Source organism: Anabrus simplex, chromosome 1 (assembly GCF_040414725.1).
Source record: "Anabrus simplex isolate iqAnaSimp1 chromosome 1, ASM4041472v1, whole genome shotgun sequence".
In the NCBI taxonomy this organism is placed as follows: Eukaryota; Metazoa; Arthropoda; class Insecta; order Orthoptera; family Tettigoniidae; genus Anabrus; species Anabrus simplex.
In genome coordinates this window covers 290,173,103-290,189,849 of record NC_090265.1, presented here as the reverse complement: position 1 = coordinate 290,189,849, position 16,747 = coordinate 290,173,103, and the positions used below count along the sequence as shown (strand labels likewise).

Here is a 16,747-nt window from a genome sequence, read left to right as displayed (position 1 = left end):
AGACGTTCTCCATTCTTATTAGTCCGCCGATGTGCAGGATGAAGTCCTACGATTGATCTGTATTTCTTCTCTCTGCCAACCTGTGCAGTGAAATCCCCTAATAAGATTTTAACTTTATGTTTAGGGATCTTGCTAGTAGTTTCTTCAAGCAGTTCCCAAAAGTCTTTTACTTTCTGAGGACTTTTCTTATTGTCTATGTTAGTGGGGGCATGGGCATTTATCAAGGCATATGCTTTATTGCTTGATTTCACTGTAAGCACCGAGATTCTTTCATAAAATGATGTAAAGTCGATGACTGAATCTAAGATGGATTTCCTTACTGCAAAGGCCGTCCCAAGTATTGATAAATTCCCTTTGATATTTATGGCTGGTTTACCCTTAAATATCCTGAAGTGTTCAGAGTCAAAGTGGTTCTCATCTTGAAATCTGGTTTCTTGGATCGCTAGGATTTGAATATCAAACTTGTCCAGGGCGTCAGTCAGTTGTTTAAACTTTCCAGTTTTCAGCAGTCTGTTGGTGTTAATAGTACCAAGGAAGTTCCTTTTTTTGGGGGCGAAGAGATTTTGAGAAGCTCCGATCCTTTTCTGAAGCATGATGTTCCCGATCCCCCAGAATCCGACGATCGGGAGAAACCGGACCTGTGTCCGGGGCCTGGGGTAGTTGCATTGGTACCGTGTGTTCCATCATGCTAGGGTTACAAGTTGAAAATACAACTAGTGGTGATCTTTTGGGAAAGATCACGAAAATAGAACTCGGTTGTTGATCGAGAGGTGCCTCGAGATGTTCATGGCTGTAGGTAGGCATTTCCTCCTAACCAAAAAGGTTATGGTTTTCCCGCCAATACTCGGGTGGCTGATTGCAGTGGTTTCCCACTGGGCGATGGGGTCGCCACAACCTTAAATATTATCATTATTATTATTATTACTATTATTATTAAATTAAACATCATTAAGAAATATATTCAAATGTATTTGTGCTTTGACTTTAATATTGAAAATAAAATTGTGTAGCGTTATTAAAAAATACGCTACTTGTGCCATATATTTGGACTATCTACTGTCTACGCGACACTTATTAAATTGTGTGAACTATCCAAGCAAATAACATTTTGTGGATTAAGCATTTTACTGTTGAACTTTGTTTTATTGATAATGTGCCGATATCATCATTCTTAATATTGCCATTATCTATTTGGAACTGGAATTCAACACTATGGGACTGGTGGATGGTAATACTACTCTTTGGATGTAAGACTATTGGGACATGACAGCGCGTAACTTTCTGCAAGTTATATTTAGTGGAGTCGATCGTACTGTGGACTGGAACTTGTACTCCTGCGCTATCTATGTGCGAGCTGGATTACTAGGCGTGCTTTGACGGAGCACACCAGGTTGTGCTGTGATGTTGGACAGTGTCGCCCCTTGTGGCCTTGATCGGAGTGTCTCTCTTGACTTATTGACTTTGACGAGTGTGGAAGCTTAACTGCTCAATAATGGCGTGCTTACCGGCACATAAAACTTTTATTTTACCTTCGGGGATTGGATAAGGTCTTATAACTGCCCCAGCAGGGGATTGTTTCTGCCTTTTATATTCTTCGTTCATATTAGTATAGTTGTGTGATGTAGCATGTAAGTTTATTACATAAATTCTGGCGAGTATGAGTGTTGGTTCGAAACACGTCGGTTACTCAGTCATATGACCTCTTTATAAGTACACTGTTGTAATTTATTGGTGTTAATGTTGTGTTCTTGGGGTGTGTTATTTATATTATAGGTTGTGTTTTTAACTATGATTTGAATTTTATCTAAGTTTGGTGTACTGCGTTCTAGTTTCAAGTGAACGTCATGTGTTGCTGTAAAGGTCATTATTGTCTGCGTAACTTTTAAAATTTCGCCCTTGCCTGTGTGTAACCTTGTTTTCCCTGGTTTTCTTGGTTTACCTGCGTATATGTGTAAGTTTTCTGTGTTATTTCCTGGATGCGAGTGCGGTTACTATCTTCAAAATTTTGGTATGTATCACTGATGTTGCGGTATTCGTGTTTGCCCCTGTGTTTGGTGTTGTGATTATCTGTTTGGTTTTCAGGCATCCTTTCGTGTATTTCGGCCTTCTTGTACGTGTTTCGAACTAATGCTATGCTGCACTAAGTTTTCATTTTTTTTAAAGTTATCATTTTTTTTTTAAGTTATCATTTTATTTATTTATTTATTTATTTATTTATTATTATTATTATTAATTTATAAATCTTTATTTCTCATGGGTAATTATTTCCTGGATTGGGCTGCTACCATTCCTAATTTTGTTGGTTTAAGTCAAGGGTTTTGGGCAGCCCTCGCGCGAGATGTTTGGGGTCTGTCTTATCTCTCATTCCCCATTGTTGTTTTATCTCTTGTGCTTGCCCGTTATGTAACTTCTGATTATTGTGTCGGTATCGGCCGAGATAACAGCATCTTGTTCGTGTTCTGTGTGGATGACAATGCATTTGTTTGTCTTCTCATGTCATATTGGTTTTTGATCTCAATGTTGTGAAGTTAACTTGCACTTTCTATTTTAATATGTTTTGGGCATCTTATTTATCACCCTAGCTTTCTACTGCTTCTGCTCTTTTTTTAAGGGTGCTATTTTCATTATTATGATGATCTTGCGGAATGACATTTGGCTGAGATTTGTGTTACCTTGTGCTTTAACGTGATGTGTCTGGTGTTCTTATTTACGCGGGTATTGTGGGGACGTAACCTCCGTTGGGTGTTGTCCCGGGCCCTTGATTTGCCATACAACCCATTTTTCTGGCGTTAATATTAAATTTTATTTCATGTAAATATTTTTAAAATGTGTAAGGTAAGAAACTGGTGCACCAGTGTAGCTTGGGGAAATGTAATGAATTTATACTTCAGATGTGACCTTATTTACCTGTAGCTTATTTATTTAATATGAAATTATTATTAATCTTCTATCACCTTATCATTATTTTCAGAATTTTCCTTTCTTTTCACAATTTTATGTAATGTAGATTATTATTTATTAATTATATTTTTATTTTACCTTTTTGAAAACATTGGTGTCATTTTGATATTGAATTTGCCTCGTAGTTCCTCGATCACCTCCTCTCCTTCCATTTTGGGTTTGTTCCAGTACTCTTCCTTGTTTGTTATGAATTATTGGATCTTTGGTAAATTATCTTGTACGTGCAAGTCCCTATGACACACGTCATTTATTTGTTAAATTGTCAGGAGCGTTGCAATTGCTGTTGTTTTAAAACAAGATTTCTCAGTGTACACTTCAAGTTACTTGTCCAGGATCCTGAAATAGTCTAAACTAATGTTTGAATAAAAAGGGAAAATTAAGAAAAAAGGTGCTTAGCCATTTTATGCATAAGTGCTGTGTTTTATAGATTAACGTCACAACAAGCTATGCGCCAAAAATGGCGCTTAGCAGTTTTATGCGTAACTAAATTCACAAATAAGAAAAAACATCAATGTCTCAAATGTTCATAAGCCAATTTCCTTCAGTATTTTTCTGATTTAAACGCAAGAACCGTCACAAATGCATAGAAATAAGACTGTTTTTGAAACTCAAACAGAGCCAACAGGGAAGATTTAACAGTTTTAACTTTCAATTGCATTTTTCTCAACTTCAATATTTGGCTGATAGCTGTTTAATGCATAACATTGTCCAAGTTTGCAATATTTTTAAATCATTTCTCTTTTGTTGGAAATAATTCAGAACAAATCATGGTCCTTTCCTTCGGATCTTTTCCAGTTCTTGAATCTAGTAATTCTAGTGAGGGTCCTATACACTGGTATACTCTGATAGATCTTACCAGTGACTTATACACACTGTCCTTACTATAACCCCTACAATGTCCAAACTCTATGAAGAGACCTGTAACCTTATTTACAATCCCAATGAAAATCTTTCTATCTATTACACACCTTCGTACTCTCAGCAATTCCCACGAGGTACTTTTATCCCATCATCGTCTATACATAGTATAAAGTAACGTCTTTTTCTTCTGTATGTTTGGAAGCGCTAATCTGAGGAAGTACTGGGCAGATTTTATCAAGTTTTCACTTATATTTGCTTAAAATTTTTTCCCTAACTGTCACCCATTTTGTTTGTGTTCCCATCACTACCAGGGAAGCCACGAAGATGTGCACTACTTTCTACTCATGGCGTTGCCTAGGTCACAGAGCCTGCCTTTACTGTCAGCCATCTTTATGATGGGCAATGGGCTTTTTCTACATGACCTTTCCTGAGATACTTCTGCAGTCCCTGTCTATAAGACAAGGTTACAGTTTATGTCAAGCAAGCAAGTTTAGAATTTGACTGCTAGAGGTGCCTATAAGACGAGATTGCATCATATGAGTTTTGTATCTTGCAGTGAATTGTTGCACTGAGCAATAATATAGATAGATTAAGATAAAGTTGTTGGTTTTGTTTCCTTTTGTGATTTCATTGTGCCTAGACGACACGCTAATATAGGATACAACATTCCAAATGCTAAGGGCCAATTGCAGAAACTGTGTTTAGACTATGTCTATGGTTAAACAATGTGTGACCACCGCATTGCAGAGACGTTTTCTTATCATTCAGATACTGTTTAAAACTAATGTTCAGTCAACCACGTTTAAACACTACCGAGAACACTGTTTAACCTCGAATATGAGGAGCGAAACACAATCAGAGGTTATCTAACACGAAACATGTACGATATGTTGAGACATCCCAGGAATAAAGGTTAGTCCGACGGCCTCCCTTGATCGTCCACTGCGAAATCACAGCAATTCATTTGAAATGTATGGGGAAGTACAGCTTAAAATAAGATTTTGTTTTTGAAGAGTCTATTTCCTTGAGACTGACAAAGGGACCGTCTGGTAACTGTCCAATTGACTAAAATTCTTGGCAACCGATATATTTTATTATGCATGGGATAATTTCCATGGAATTATAGGTAATTTTGACTACATACGTCAGAATTATTTGTCCCAGTCGTCAGAGGGTACAATCCTGGCTGTGGAGCCGATGAAACTGGTTTTGATCCCTTGAATACCAATGATACCCACCAACCTACCATTTCAGTTTAAAAGGCACCAATTTCCAGTAAAAGTGTGTTTTAGTATGACCATCATTAAAGCACAGGACCAAAGTCTAAACGTTCAAGGTCTGGACCTAAGCATTGAATGTTTTTCCTAACGGTTAACTCTACATGGCCCTGTTGCATGTTACTTCCAAAGAATTTTTTTTTAATGTTGGCTCCAGATGGGGAATCATGTAACATAGTACACACAGAGATATTTAATATGTAAGGCCACCTGTGTGAAGCTGGGGCGGGTCAGCTAGTAGTTTAAAAATAAGAGGACATTTTCTCCTGGTGAAACTTACAACCTAAATTTTCACCCCATTTATAGTCATACCATCATCTGCAGAAAATTGCACAACATTGTCAAGGTTTTTTTCCCCAGTCGCTTCAATCCTGTAACTTATTTATTACTCTATACTTATAACGTTGTGACGTACCCACTCGGCCCACAGACGTGTGACAAAATTGTGACGTGGCAGGGCACCTTAATGTTAATAAAAGTAATATATCATTGTTTCTCCATAAACAATATCCCATGGGTGCCAGCCTTCAAGCTTATGGTTTAAAAACAATTGTTGATAAATAATAATAATTTACCGGTTACCTCATCGGGCGCGTCCCATTGGAATTTGGGAAGCTCGTTGGCTCTGCCGCCAGCAGAGTCAGAGGGTAGTAGGGAAATAAAATACCACGGTGAAAAAAAACGGGTCCCTTGCCAGGGTTACGGCGAAGACTGGTAAATGCCCAGAAGCCATAAAACATCTTGAAGCAACCTCTAGGGCTAACAACCCTAGTTGTAAAAGAATGGGTACCCGTCCAAAGCAAACTAAATTCATAATAAAATCTCTCCTGCCCTATACCAGTCAAAACCAGTCTCCCGTTGACTTTACCTCACGTCATTGAGATAACAGGTCCCAATGAGAGTAACTTTTGAGTAGTACGCTACTCAGATGTGAAGTGAACTAAGTTAAGATCTTCTCCGATGTGCAGACGTAGAATTGTGGTAAGAGTCTCCTTCCAAGAGTCTTTCCAAGTAAGAGTGTCTGAGTGAGAGTCTCCCTTCATCAACCATATAACATGGTCCAGTAAGATGTGAGGTCTTATCCCTTCTCCAATGTATTGCTATGAATCCATCATGTTGCTTCATTACGTCCATTCACATAGGTTGAACTTTCCCGCGGAAATGAAGCGTCAAGTAGCGAACTTCGAAAAGTAGACGTTAATAATTTTACAACTGTCTCCTCAGATTATGGAAGGGGTACGGTCTCTCATATGCTTGATGACGTATTTCCTGGTAATGGGCTGAAATTAGCCTGCTGACTCTGGTCACCTTACTACGGCTATTGGAAAATTTACTGCAAGCTATTAATACGAATGATGTTGAAATATTTTACACAATAAGCTGTTCGTTCAGAATACGTTATAGCCGCGATACAAAGAAATGAAATGATGATGTGAAATGAATGATTAAAACCCTATATATAATTTAAAAATGATGATTAAATATGTATACCTCTTATCAATTAATTATACAGTTCAATAATTTAATACATGCAGTGATGTTCCAAACATAACAACGTCATCAAAAAAAAAAAAAGTTTATCTGCGATTTTAGTCATTCACTCATATTTAAACACTGTATATATATAATATCCGTTGCATGGAAACGGACCCAGTTGGCAATATACATTTTTACAGAAGAGCTAAACACAAGTGCCTGTGGTGTAAAAGTTGCATTTCTATATTTTGACTTCTTTGCATGGAAACGGACCCAGTTGGCAATATACATTTTTACAGAAGAGCTAAACAAAAGTGCCTGTGGTGTAAAAGTTGCATTTCTATATTTTGACTTCTTTCTTTACCTATCGGTCTTCTTAAAGTAAGTTTACAACAGTTTGAATCATCGTAACTTGATGCAATGAAAACTTTGAACAATTAGCAAGACAATTAGGGAAAGCTGTAATTGCATTTTTCTCAAAATACAGTTTTCCTAATAGCAACAGTCAATGATTACTGGTAGTATCCTAAAAGTGTTGCACCTAGAAATACGAACCGTTTTTTAAAATGTTCAGTATCTTATGCAAATTTTAGAACCCCAAAAATCTCTAAAATGAAAAATTAGACTTTAGGTCTCTTTCCAGGCAATGGGTCTCATATGTAAATAAACAGGAAGGTTCAATAATATTGCCTTTCTGACCCCTTCCACCTAATCCTCACGGGATCAGGTTATCAGAACCATCCTGATAAAATAGATTTGTCCAAATATTGAAAAGTAAAAAAGTCATGACATCATCACTCTTTGTTTGAAGAATAATAGTTACATGTATTTCTAATAACTTACTCTGGTTACTATCTTCACACTGTTGGTTGACTAAATCCACACATTCTTGGATATCAAAGTAAGATAGGACAGGACATTCACAGTTATCTTCTAGTTTCTGCTGGCGACAAGTAAATAATGCTTGCCAATATTTCACTTTAAATGCAGGATCAAGATCCTGCAAAGAAAAGAAAAAACGTAAATACAGTAGATAAATTAGCTCTTCCGTACACTCAGAAAGATACTTCCAAAGTAGAATTAAAAATTCTTCAATGCCAGGATGTTCTTACGAAGAATACAGCTGGTAAACAAATACTGAACACAACAAAAAATACATATAAAACATGACTTTTACTGCTGGCAAGAGATATTTAGGCAATATGGGGTTAGATATGATGACTTAGTTGACCTCCCGAGGCTGAGTGGACCCCGTTCCAGCCCTCGTACCACTTATCAAATTTTTCCGTATAATTTTCGACTCACAATTACATACTTTTTCTGTCGTTCCCACCGAAGGTAGAAGAGAAGTGTCCTGGAGTGTGAGATTCTGGGTCGGAGGATACAACTGGGGAGGAGAACCAGTACCTTGCCCAAGCGCTCTCTCACCTGTAATGCCAAAGAGGAGCCTTGTGAGGAGGATGCGAAAATCGAAAGGGATAGGCAAGGAAGAGGGAAGGAAGCGGCCATGGCCTTCAGTACCATTCTGACATTTGCCGGGAGGGGAAGTGGGCAACCATGGAAAACCACTTAAAAGGATGGCTGACGTGAGAATCGAACCCCCTTCTACACAACCAAAAACTTAAGCTGTTCTACATTCAAGGAAGCAGCAATGGAGTGTAGATTAATTGAATGTCATCACTGCCTACATGAAGCGTTAATTTTTTAAATGCCATTTCAATTGAGACAATTATTTTGCTCCATGTGTATATTTCAAAAACTAACTAATTCAGTTGAATTATGGGATACTTTTAAAGATTCTCTTAGTGAAGGTTACCTATGTCTTTACAATCAACAAACACCTTATCAACTGAATCTATGCGACAGCAGTAGGATGACAATATTACATGGAATTTTCTCTTTGAACTTTTGGATTGTCAGTTATCAGAGACTTACCATGCACTGAAAGCAATGAATATTCCGTGGTTCTAGATACTGATTATGACTTAATTATTCAGAAAGCGAATGATGAACAAAGATCATTAATGAAATTATTATTATAGAGCCAGGAATCGAACTTGGGCCTCCAGTGCGGCAGCTAATCACACTAAATATCATAAAAAGAAAGAAAGGTTCCACCTAATCAATACCTATTTATAATCACATGTATGATGGAATATCACATGTATAATAGGACCGGTTTTGACCTCTTACATGGTCATCCTCAGCTACATTAGAATCCTATGCTTGCATTTTGTATTATGCCTGTCATATGCATGTCATAAAGCTTTTAGAAATGAGGCATAATACAAAATGCAAACATAGAATGCGAACATAGGATTCTAATGTAGCTGAGGATGACCTTGTAAGAGGTCGAAACCGGTCCTATTATACATGTGATATTCCATCATACATGTGATACTAAATAAGTATTGATTAGGTGGAACCTTTCTTTCTTTTTATGATATTTGGTGGCTATCAATACGGAACAAAAATGAAATTTATAAATCAAGATATAAATCAAGCTAATCACACCAACCACTACACCACAGAGGTGGACTTAGTAAACATATCTGTGGATATGTTTTATACCCTTAACAATTGTGCAAATATCTACATTAATATGAGCTTGAAACTAGAAAAAAAAAAGGAAAGGATTTTAAGGCACTATAAAATGATTGTCAACTTTCACGTTATTACCTTTGATAAAGGAGATAGCCATTCACTTTCTCCTTTGTTTCAGCCATGAAATCCTTTGGGAAGTCCTTTCTATACTTTCTGTTTACCATACAAATAGAATTGGGATTGAGATTAATCCAAGGCCCATGCACTATATGAGACTTCACTACATTGAATAGGGTAGTAGTATCACTGGGAGCAGGTATTTCCACAGAAATGAGTTTGTCAATATCTGAGATGTACCTGAAAATTAATTTTCTTTAAGGTACAGCAACAAATGGATATGGAGAAAACCTCTCATTTGAAATTCAACAGTGTACAAAAAAGTTTGTACTTAACGAATATTTGTGTCTGGTTTATTAAACGTAATAGTTTCTTTAGTTTTGCAAGAAATACACGGAAGGTGGTATTGGGCCTATTGTTGGGAGTTTCACATGAGTTTATACTGGGAGTAATTTAAGGCCATAATGGATTCCAAGTAAACTTTACAAAAATATCTGTCTTTCCAAATTTTCTTACCATTGCCATTGTATCCCGGTAATTTTGAATTGTATTTCAAAGGCTTCCCATAATCGAAGATAATCATACGCCCAAACTTTATGTTCTCTTTTACAGCTCTTACATGCAGTGCGTCTGCTAAACCTTCATACCTGTGTACTCTCAGATGTGTCTGTTGATTATAGACAAATTTCAGTCAGTCACATTAGATGCTACAATAGTAATCAACAATTAATTGTTAAGTTTCTTTCCCAGCATTAATAATAGGATAAAAGTCTCCTGTTGGTGAATGACCCCTAACTTGAAGTCTGTATGAAATGTAGTCTCTCATAGTGATATTCTGGCAGATTTTAGTTTTCAGTTCTCCTCCAGCAGGCATTGAAGTATTTCATCCTGTCTCTCCACATGTCCAATTAAGTATTATCCACAAAACTTTTAGTGTTACTTCAGCTCCCTAGTGCTGAATCAGTAGATCTCGGTTATCTTCAAGATTCGTATTGGCAACCTTTGAACAAAACTATGAATCCATTATGCATTGCCGTAAGACATCTGGTGTACACTGTACGTACTATTGTTGTTTACACAACAAAGCCAACATATAGGTTAGGATTGAACATGAGTGCAGAAAATCCATGTACATCACAGGAACCACCAAGAACTCCTACACGGAAACAACCATCAAGGGCTATACACAGTGAGGGAAGAAAAAATAGCTCAAGTTGCAGAGTGCTGTGCTATGGAGAAACAAAATGAAGAGCTGCTCTTCCACTCTATTCAACACACTGCAGCATATACACGAAAATCTGTTGGAACTATTAAAAGGACTAAGGCATTTTCTGCCTCTCACCCTGGCAAATCTCCATGCACCCCTAGGAAAAAGAGGTAGGTCTGTCTAACCAGTCTAACTAATCTGTTATAACCAATATCATTATGGATACTAGTAGGTTGTCATGTGCAAGTTTTATGAGATATTCACCTTTTTCTCGTAGTGAGAGCGCTCAAGGGAAGATAGAACTGGATGATTTTGACAAACGAGTGATATGGGACACCATCGAAAACTTGTATGCTGTCCAAAAAGTGGTACCTACCGTGAACAAACTGATCCCTGTGCTGAAGAAAGAAATTAAGTGGAAGTGGAGCATAAAAAGTTTTGAAAAGTATGGGTTTTGTGAGGAAGAAAGTCCAAAACAAATGTGTTTTATTGCTGGAGCGGGCAGACATCGTTGATTGGCAGGCACGATTCCTCGTCCAAATAAAACGTGCTAGGGAAGAAGGCAAGGAACTATTTTAGTTGTACAAGTCCTGCATTGATAATAATACAACTGGCAAATGCTGGCAGAGAGAAAAAGATGATGTGGGTGTTACAGCATGGGGAAGCTCTTTGAAAAGGCTATCATTGTATGTGTTGGATTTGAGGAAGGGTTCATTAGAGAAGCACAATCAATATTTGAAGCTGGAAGTACCCTAGGCAATGGCCAAATGAATTCCCATAATTTTGGAAAATGGTTCAAAACATCTGTGCTCCCTAATTTGTCTCCTGCATCTGTGACAGTGATGGATAATGCATCATATCATACTCGACAGGTGGATAAAATACCGAGGTATGATACATGAGTGACAATGGTGCAGTGGCTAGGAGGAGGGACATTGTCTGCGACACAAATCAAAGGAAACAGGCCCTGTATACATTAGTTCAAGAAAACAGGCCTCCTGATACAATTTATGCTGTTGATGTCATGGCTGCTGAAAAGGTCACGTCGTCCTTAGTCTTCCCCCATACAACCGCGATCTGAACACCATTGAATTGGCAAGGGCAAAAATAAAACGCAAATTCAAACGACACAATATTACGGGAGATGTGTCAGCAGTTAACTTACCTTACGACGACTGACCACCAAGGCATTCCATTCAATATCTGCTGCAGACTGGGAAGGGTACTGCAGAAAGGGAAGGAACTGGAAGAGGAATACTGGAGATAGCCATGGACGAGATTATAATTGATAGTATTGCAGATAGCAGTGACGATTGTGAAAAGTGATTTTTCTGAGAATTCATGCCAATAAAGTTGTAGCATATTCATATTGATCCATAATATCAAATCAATTCACATTTCATGTCCATTCAGTTGGCAGTATTACCGGAACCAGGCTAGCTCCATCCTTACTCCTCACCTCCGTACAAAGAAGTACCTATCACTAAAAGTTTCGCGGATAATACATAGGTCATAGGATCGCAATGCACACTGTCAAAATCTGTATTTTTAAGTCCATCCTGTTTAGCATAAATGGCGATGTGCTATGAGAGCGTGGGGCACAGCTGCTACCTCAGAACATGTAGAATAGCTACATCTCCGGGGATCTGACTCAGGTTTATGACAGAAGCGCATCACTAAATTTGCCGGTGAATGATTTTGTCTGGAAGCTATTTCTTGTTCCACACGTATCTTTTGATGCATAGGGTTACAGTGACTTAAGATCCGGTGTATTCTTTGAAGAATATTTTCTCTTAAGGAGCTATTTGGCCATTTTCAAGTCAGAATTGTTACTCTTTGGAAAATCCTAAAACAAATAGGAAGTGTTTCTTGTATTGTGAAGGTATAAAGAAATCTAAAGAAACGTGTGGTGGGGGAGTAGAATAACGCCCATGGTATCTCCTGTCTGTAGTAAGAGGGGCCTCAGGGGTTCAGTTTGGGAACATTGGTGGGCAACCACAGAGCCCTTAACAGAGTCCTGGCATTGCTTCCACTTATGTCAGGCTCTTCAGTTTCATCTATCCTATCTGACCTTTCTTGGTCTTGCTCTTTTCTAATCCTGACGGTATTAGGTAACAAGGCCTAGAGAGTCTTTCATATTCATGCCCTACTAGGCCCTCGTCTTTATTTGGCCAATACCTTCATTTTCCGAAGTATTGGATCCCTTCCTACTGCAGAAAGGTGAAAGAACTGGAAGAGGAATACAGGAGGCATGACAGTGTCATGGAGATTGCCATAGATGAGATCATAATAGTACTGCAGATAGCAGTGATGATTGTGAAAGTGATTTTTCTGAGAATTCATGCCAATAAAGTTGTAGCAAATTCATATCGATCGATCATACTATCGATTCAGTTCACATTTCATGTTCATTCAGTTGGCAGTATTAGTGTTAATAAAGGATGGTTGTCCAGTTTACTTCCTCTTAAAATAAGAACACCACCAGCACCGCCACCACCACCGGGTATAAAGATTAAATGTAATGATGAACTACTGCTTGAATTTTAAAACAATAAGGTATGTGATCCAAAGTTCAATTTATATTTACTCCAAACGAGGCTAAGGACAGTGTGTTGTTATACTGACAAAGGTTATCCCTAACACTGTTGGACTGTTCATTATTCCCTACGAATAAATCTTTTTACATTTTCAGGTATATGACTCTCAGGCAATTTCAGTTTTTATTTATTTGAACAGCATAGACCAAATAGGCAACAAAGTTTTTTCATCTGGGAAGTACAGCGCAGAGCAGAGCAGGGCTGAGGTAAGTGCAACAGTGGACATTTTATGTAGATATAGGTTTTATAAATAGAGGGGGGTGAAAATAATATTTGTAAACTTTATGAAAATGAAAAACAAATAGAGGACATTAATTACAAGTATAAGGGACTGATTCTAGACTATTCCTGTAGGAAGCAGTAATTGTGTAGTTTTTCATCTGGAATAAATGTGTGTTAATGTTGTATACTGGCACAATAGCAGCTATTCTAAGGAAGATAACCAGATTAAAAGAATAAATAAATTATAAAATATTTTAACTACCTACTGGTACCCTTCCCCTGGTCAGTGGATGTGCAGAATTATAAAGGCATTTTGGCATACTTAAGTTCTTTCCCATGATTTACACTCCCTCCCCCCACCATTTATATCAGTATTCTCTGCGTGACTTGAACTGTGTAAGAAAAGGGGTAATATTGTACTAAAGAAAATAGGTTGGGATATAGTACCATATCTGAAGTACTTATTTGATTACTATTTGCATGAAGGAGCTATATCAAATGATTGCAGGGTTGCTAGATTAGCCACTGAATATGAAGGAAAGGGTGTAAACATAAAGCCGTGAATTACAGGCCAGTTGATTTGTCAGTGTTGCATGTAAGCTTTGGGAACATTCTTTCTAATTATATTAGACATTGAAATTAATAACTGGTTCAACAGAAGGCACTTCGGATTCAGAGAAGATTATGCCGAAGATTATACCACTGAAGTACAACTTGTAGAATTCCAGCAAGATACAGCAGACACCTTAAATTCAGGTCAAATGAACTGTATCGCAATTGACGTATCTAACACTTTTGCTAGGGTATTTCATGGGAAACTACTGGCAAAAATGAAGGCAATTGGACTAAACAAAAGAGTGGATGAATGGGAGGCTATATTATTAGAAACAAGAACTCATAGAATTAGAGGAGGTGAAGCATTATTTGATCCTGTAATCATTAAGAGGGGAATTCCTCAAGACAGTATTATTGGACTTTTATGTTTCCTTATATATATAAATAAATGATATGAGTAAAGAACTGGAATCAGAGATAAAGCTTTTTGCAGATTATGAATGTATAAAGTAATAAATATGTGAGCAACTGCAAAACCACCTCAACAACGTTGAGAGATAGACAACAGGCAATGACATGATAAATCGGGTTAACATGTTCCCCGATATGGACAATAAATTGCCGAGCAGGAAATGCCCACTACACATTATGGATATTGATTTATCGCAAATTATTTTCATGTAATGTGCACAGTACCATATTTTACTGATTTGGAAAAAATAATTTTCTTCAAATACTAATAAAATGTATTTGTATCTTACCTTTAAATGTTGAGTTTCGTATAACTCTTTGAAACGGGTTGAAGCGCAAGGGCACATTTCCACAAGCGGCACACATTGTCCTTACATCTTTCCTGAAACCTATTTTCTAACAAAACAACAAACTGCCAGCCAGCATATTTTTGTTCTTGTCTGAGGATGGAATCTTGGAGATGAAATGTCTCTCTTTTAGCCTATCACCAAAACTGAAAACAATATCATCGGCTTGTCTGGTACATCTTCAGTCATAACTTTCACAAGACTAACACTCACCACACAACGTGAACTGCTTGAAGCTTGTTGACTTGTTGAAGCCATACTTACGAGTGATAGTGATCTGACCTAAATTTTCACAGAATATTATTTGCATATCATGAGCTATTTATAGGTCATCATCATCATGATTTCCCATCAACCAGCTGTAGCTGGCGAGGGGTAAATATGGTTCCTCTCCACTTTCTATGGTCTTTCCACCACTCGCCACACACACTGTACGGGAATGAAGTAGTATTGACACACAATACGCGAGAGAAACTGGATATACGGTACTGGAGTGAAACTGCTGGACTATACTGGACTGGACTTCAAACGTTCGTGGAACGTAGTCTTTTTATGTTTACGGAACATGACTGACCTACAATTGTGGAGTGCTTAGGCACTAAATATTGTAGCATTTGTGGCGGTCTGGTATTACATGTTGCTGAAAGCTGGGAGGTGCTATATCTCAGACTTTCCATCATTTATGTTCAGGAACAACAAGCATGTGTTGCTCAAATATATATATCTTTAAAACAAGGGTTAAAGTCAGTGAACACAGTATTATGAGGTACAGTATCTGTGTTAAAATAACGGCTGATTATGAGAATCGGCAAGTCGTGTTGATACAGAGACAGTGAAGGGTACTTATCGACATATATGTACATTGTTCAACGAACTAACTACAAATGGTGGCTTAGTTCTTGCTTTCTTATTCACACTGTTTTCACTGTTATTGTAAATATGGAGCATTCCAGTAATATTTTGTGTGTGTATAATATGTATATTTTGGTGTGTTGATGAGGTGCTCATGCACGGATTTCATGGGGAGTATAGTTAGTTATTTTAGAATAAGTGGAGTTACTGATGAACCTAGGTGAAGTTCCTACCTATTTAGTCGTTTTCAGAAGGTTAGGTAAGGCCTGAAGCAGATGTACCAGTACGCAGCATTATGTACACGCCCTGGGAAATAAAGAGTTATCATGCTCTATCTAAATTCGAGGGATCCATTCTGGTGAACTCTGGCATCCATACTATGGACATTTTGATTAATTATGTTCATTAATTTAATTTATTTAAAGTATTTTAATAAATTTGAGTAATTTTATTTGAAAAATGAAATTTAAAACCTACAACCTGTTTTTCAGTCATTGACCGGGTCAGGGATGTAATGAATGAAGCAGATATAGGCTCTTAGTACGATGGGGTCGCCACTCCCAAAGCGATTTATTAATGAATGATAGATGCTATGGAATGAGAAGGGAGAGTGTTGCTGGAATGAAAGATGACAGGGAAAAACCGGAGTACCTGGAGATAATTTTATTTTTTCAGTTAATTATATTATTCATTGGAATTTACAAAGTTACAATGGGTATTTTTGGAGCTGTGGGTGGGGATGGCATGGCATTAGTAGATGAATAAGTTCACGTGGTATTCTTAACAGTAGGAAGGGTCACAATATGAAGATAAAGTTGGAATTCAAGAAGACAAATTGGGACAAATTTTCTTTTATAGGAAGGGAAGTTAGGGACTTGAATAATTTACCAAGGAGATATTCAACAAATTGCCAAATTCTTCACAGTTATTTAAGAAAAGACTAGGTAAACAAGGGACAGGGGAACTGCCACCTGGATGACTAAGCTAAATCCAGATCAGTGGTTGAATAGTTGAATAGTGTGCATTTTACAATCTGGGCCTGAGACATTCCACCTCAGGAGTAAGTGAAACAATGACCAACAGGAATTAGTGAAGACTCTGCTGAATGGTGCCCAATTTGTATTCTTATTAATACAGCATAATGAAGAAAAAAACACTTTCTTTGAGGGGCTCCCATTAAGACTACGTGCAATTAATTCCATTCCTCTAGTACAGGGAGAACATTTTAAGTATTCCGACTTCTTCTCGCATGCCGTGGGA

The 16,747-nt window shown here is 37.5% G+C and overlaps 1 protein-coding gene across 1 annotated transcript in view; it reads right to left on the bottom strand.

Annotated features, from left to right (window-relative positions):
* The window catches only part of LOC136864220 (ras GTPase-activating-like protein IQGAP1), a 565,781-nt gene that overhangs the window by 280,050 nt on the left and 268,984 nt on the right, over positions 1–16,747 (bottom strand). The window contains exon 15 of the mRNA XM_068226153.1: positions 7,419–7,575. Within this exon, the coding sequence (XP_068082254.1) occupies positions 7,419–7,575 (157 nt within the window). The remainder of the gene's footprint in view (positions 1–7,418; positions 7,576–16,747) is intronic.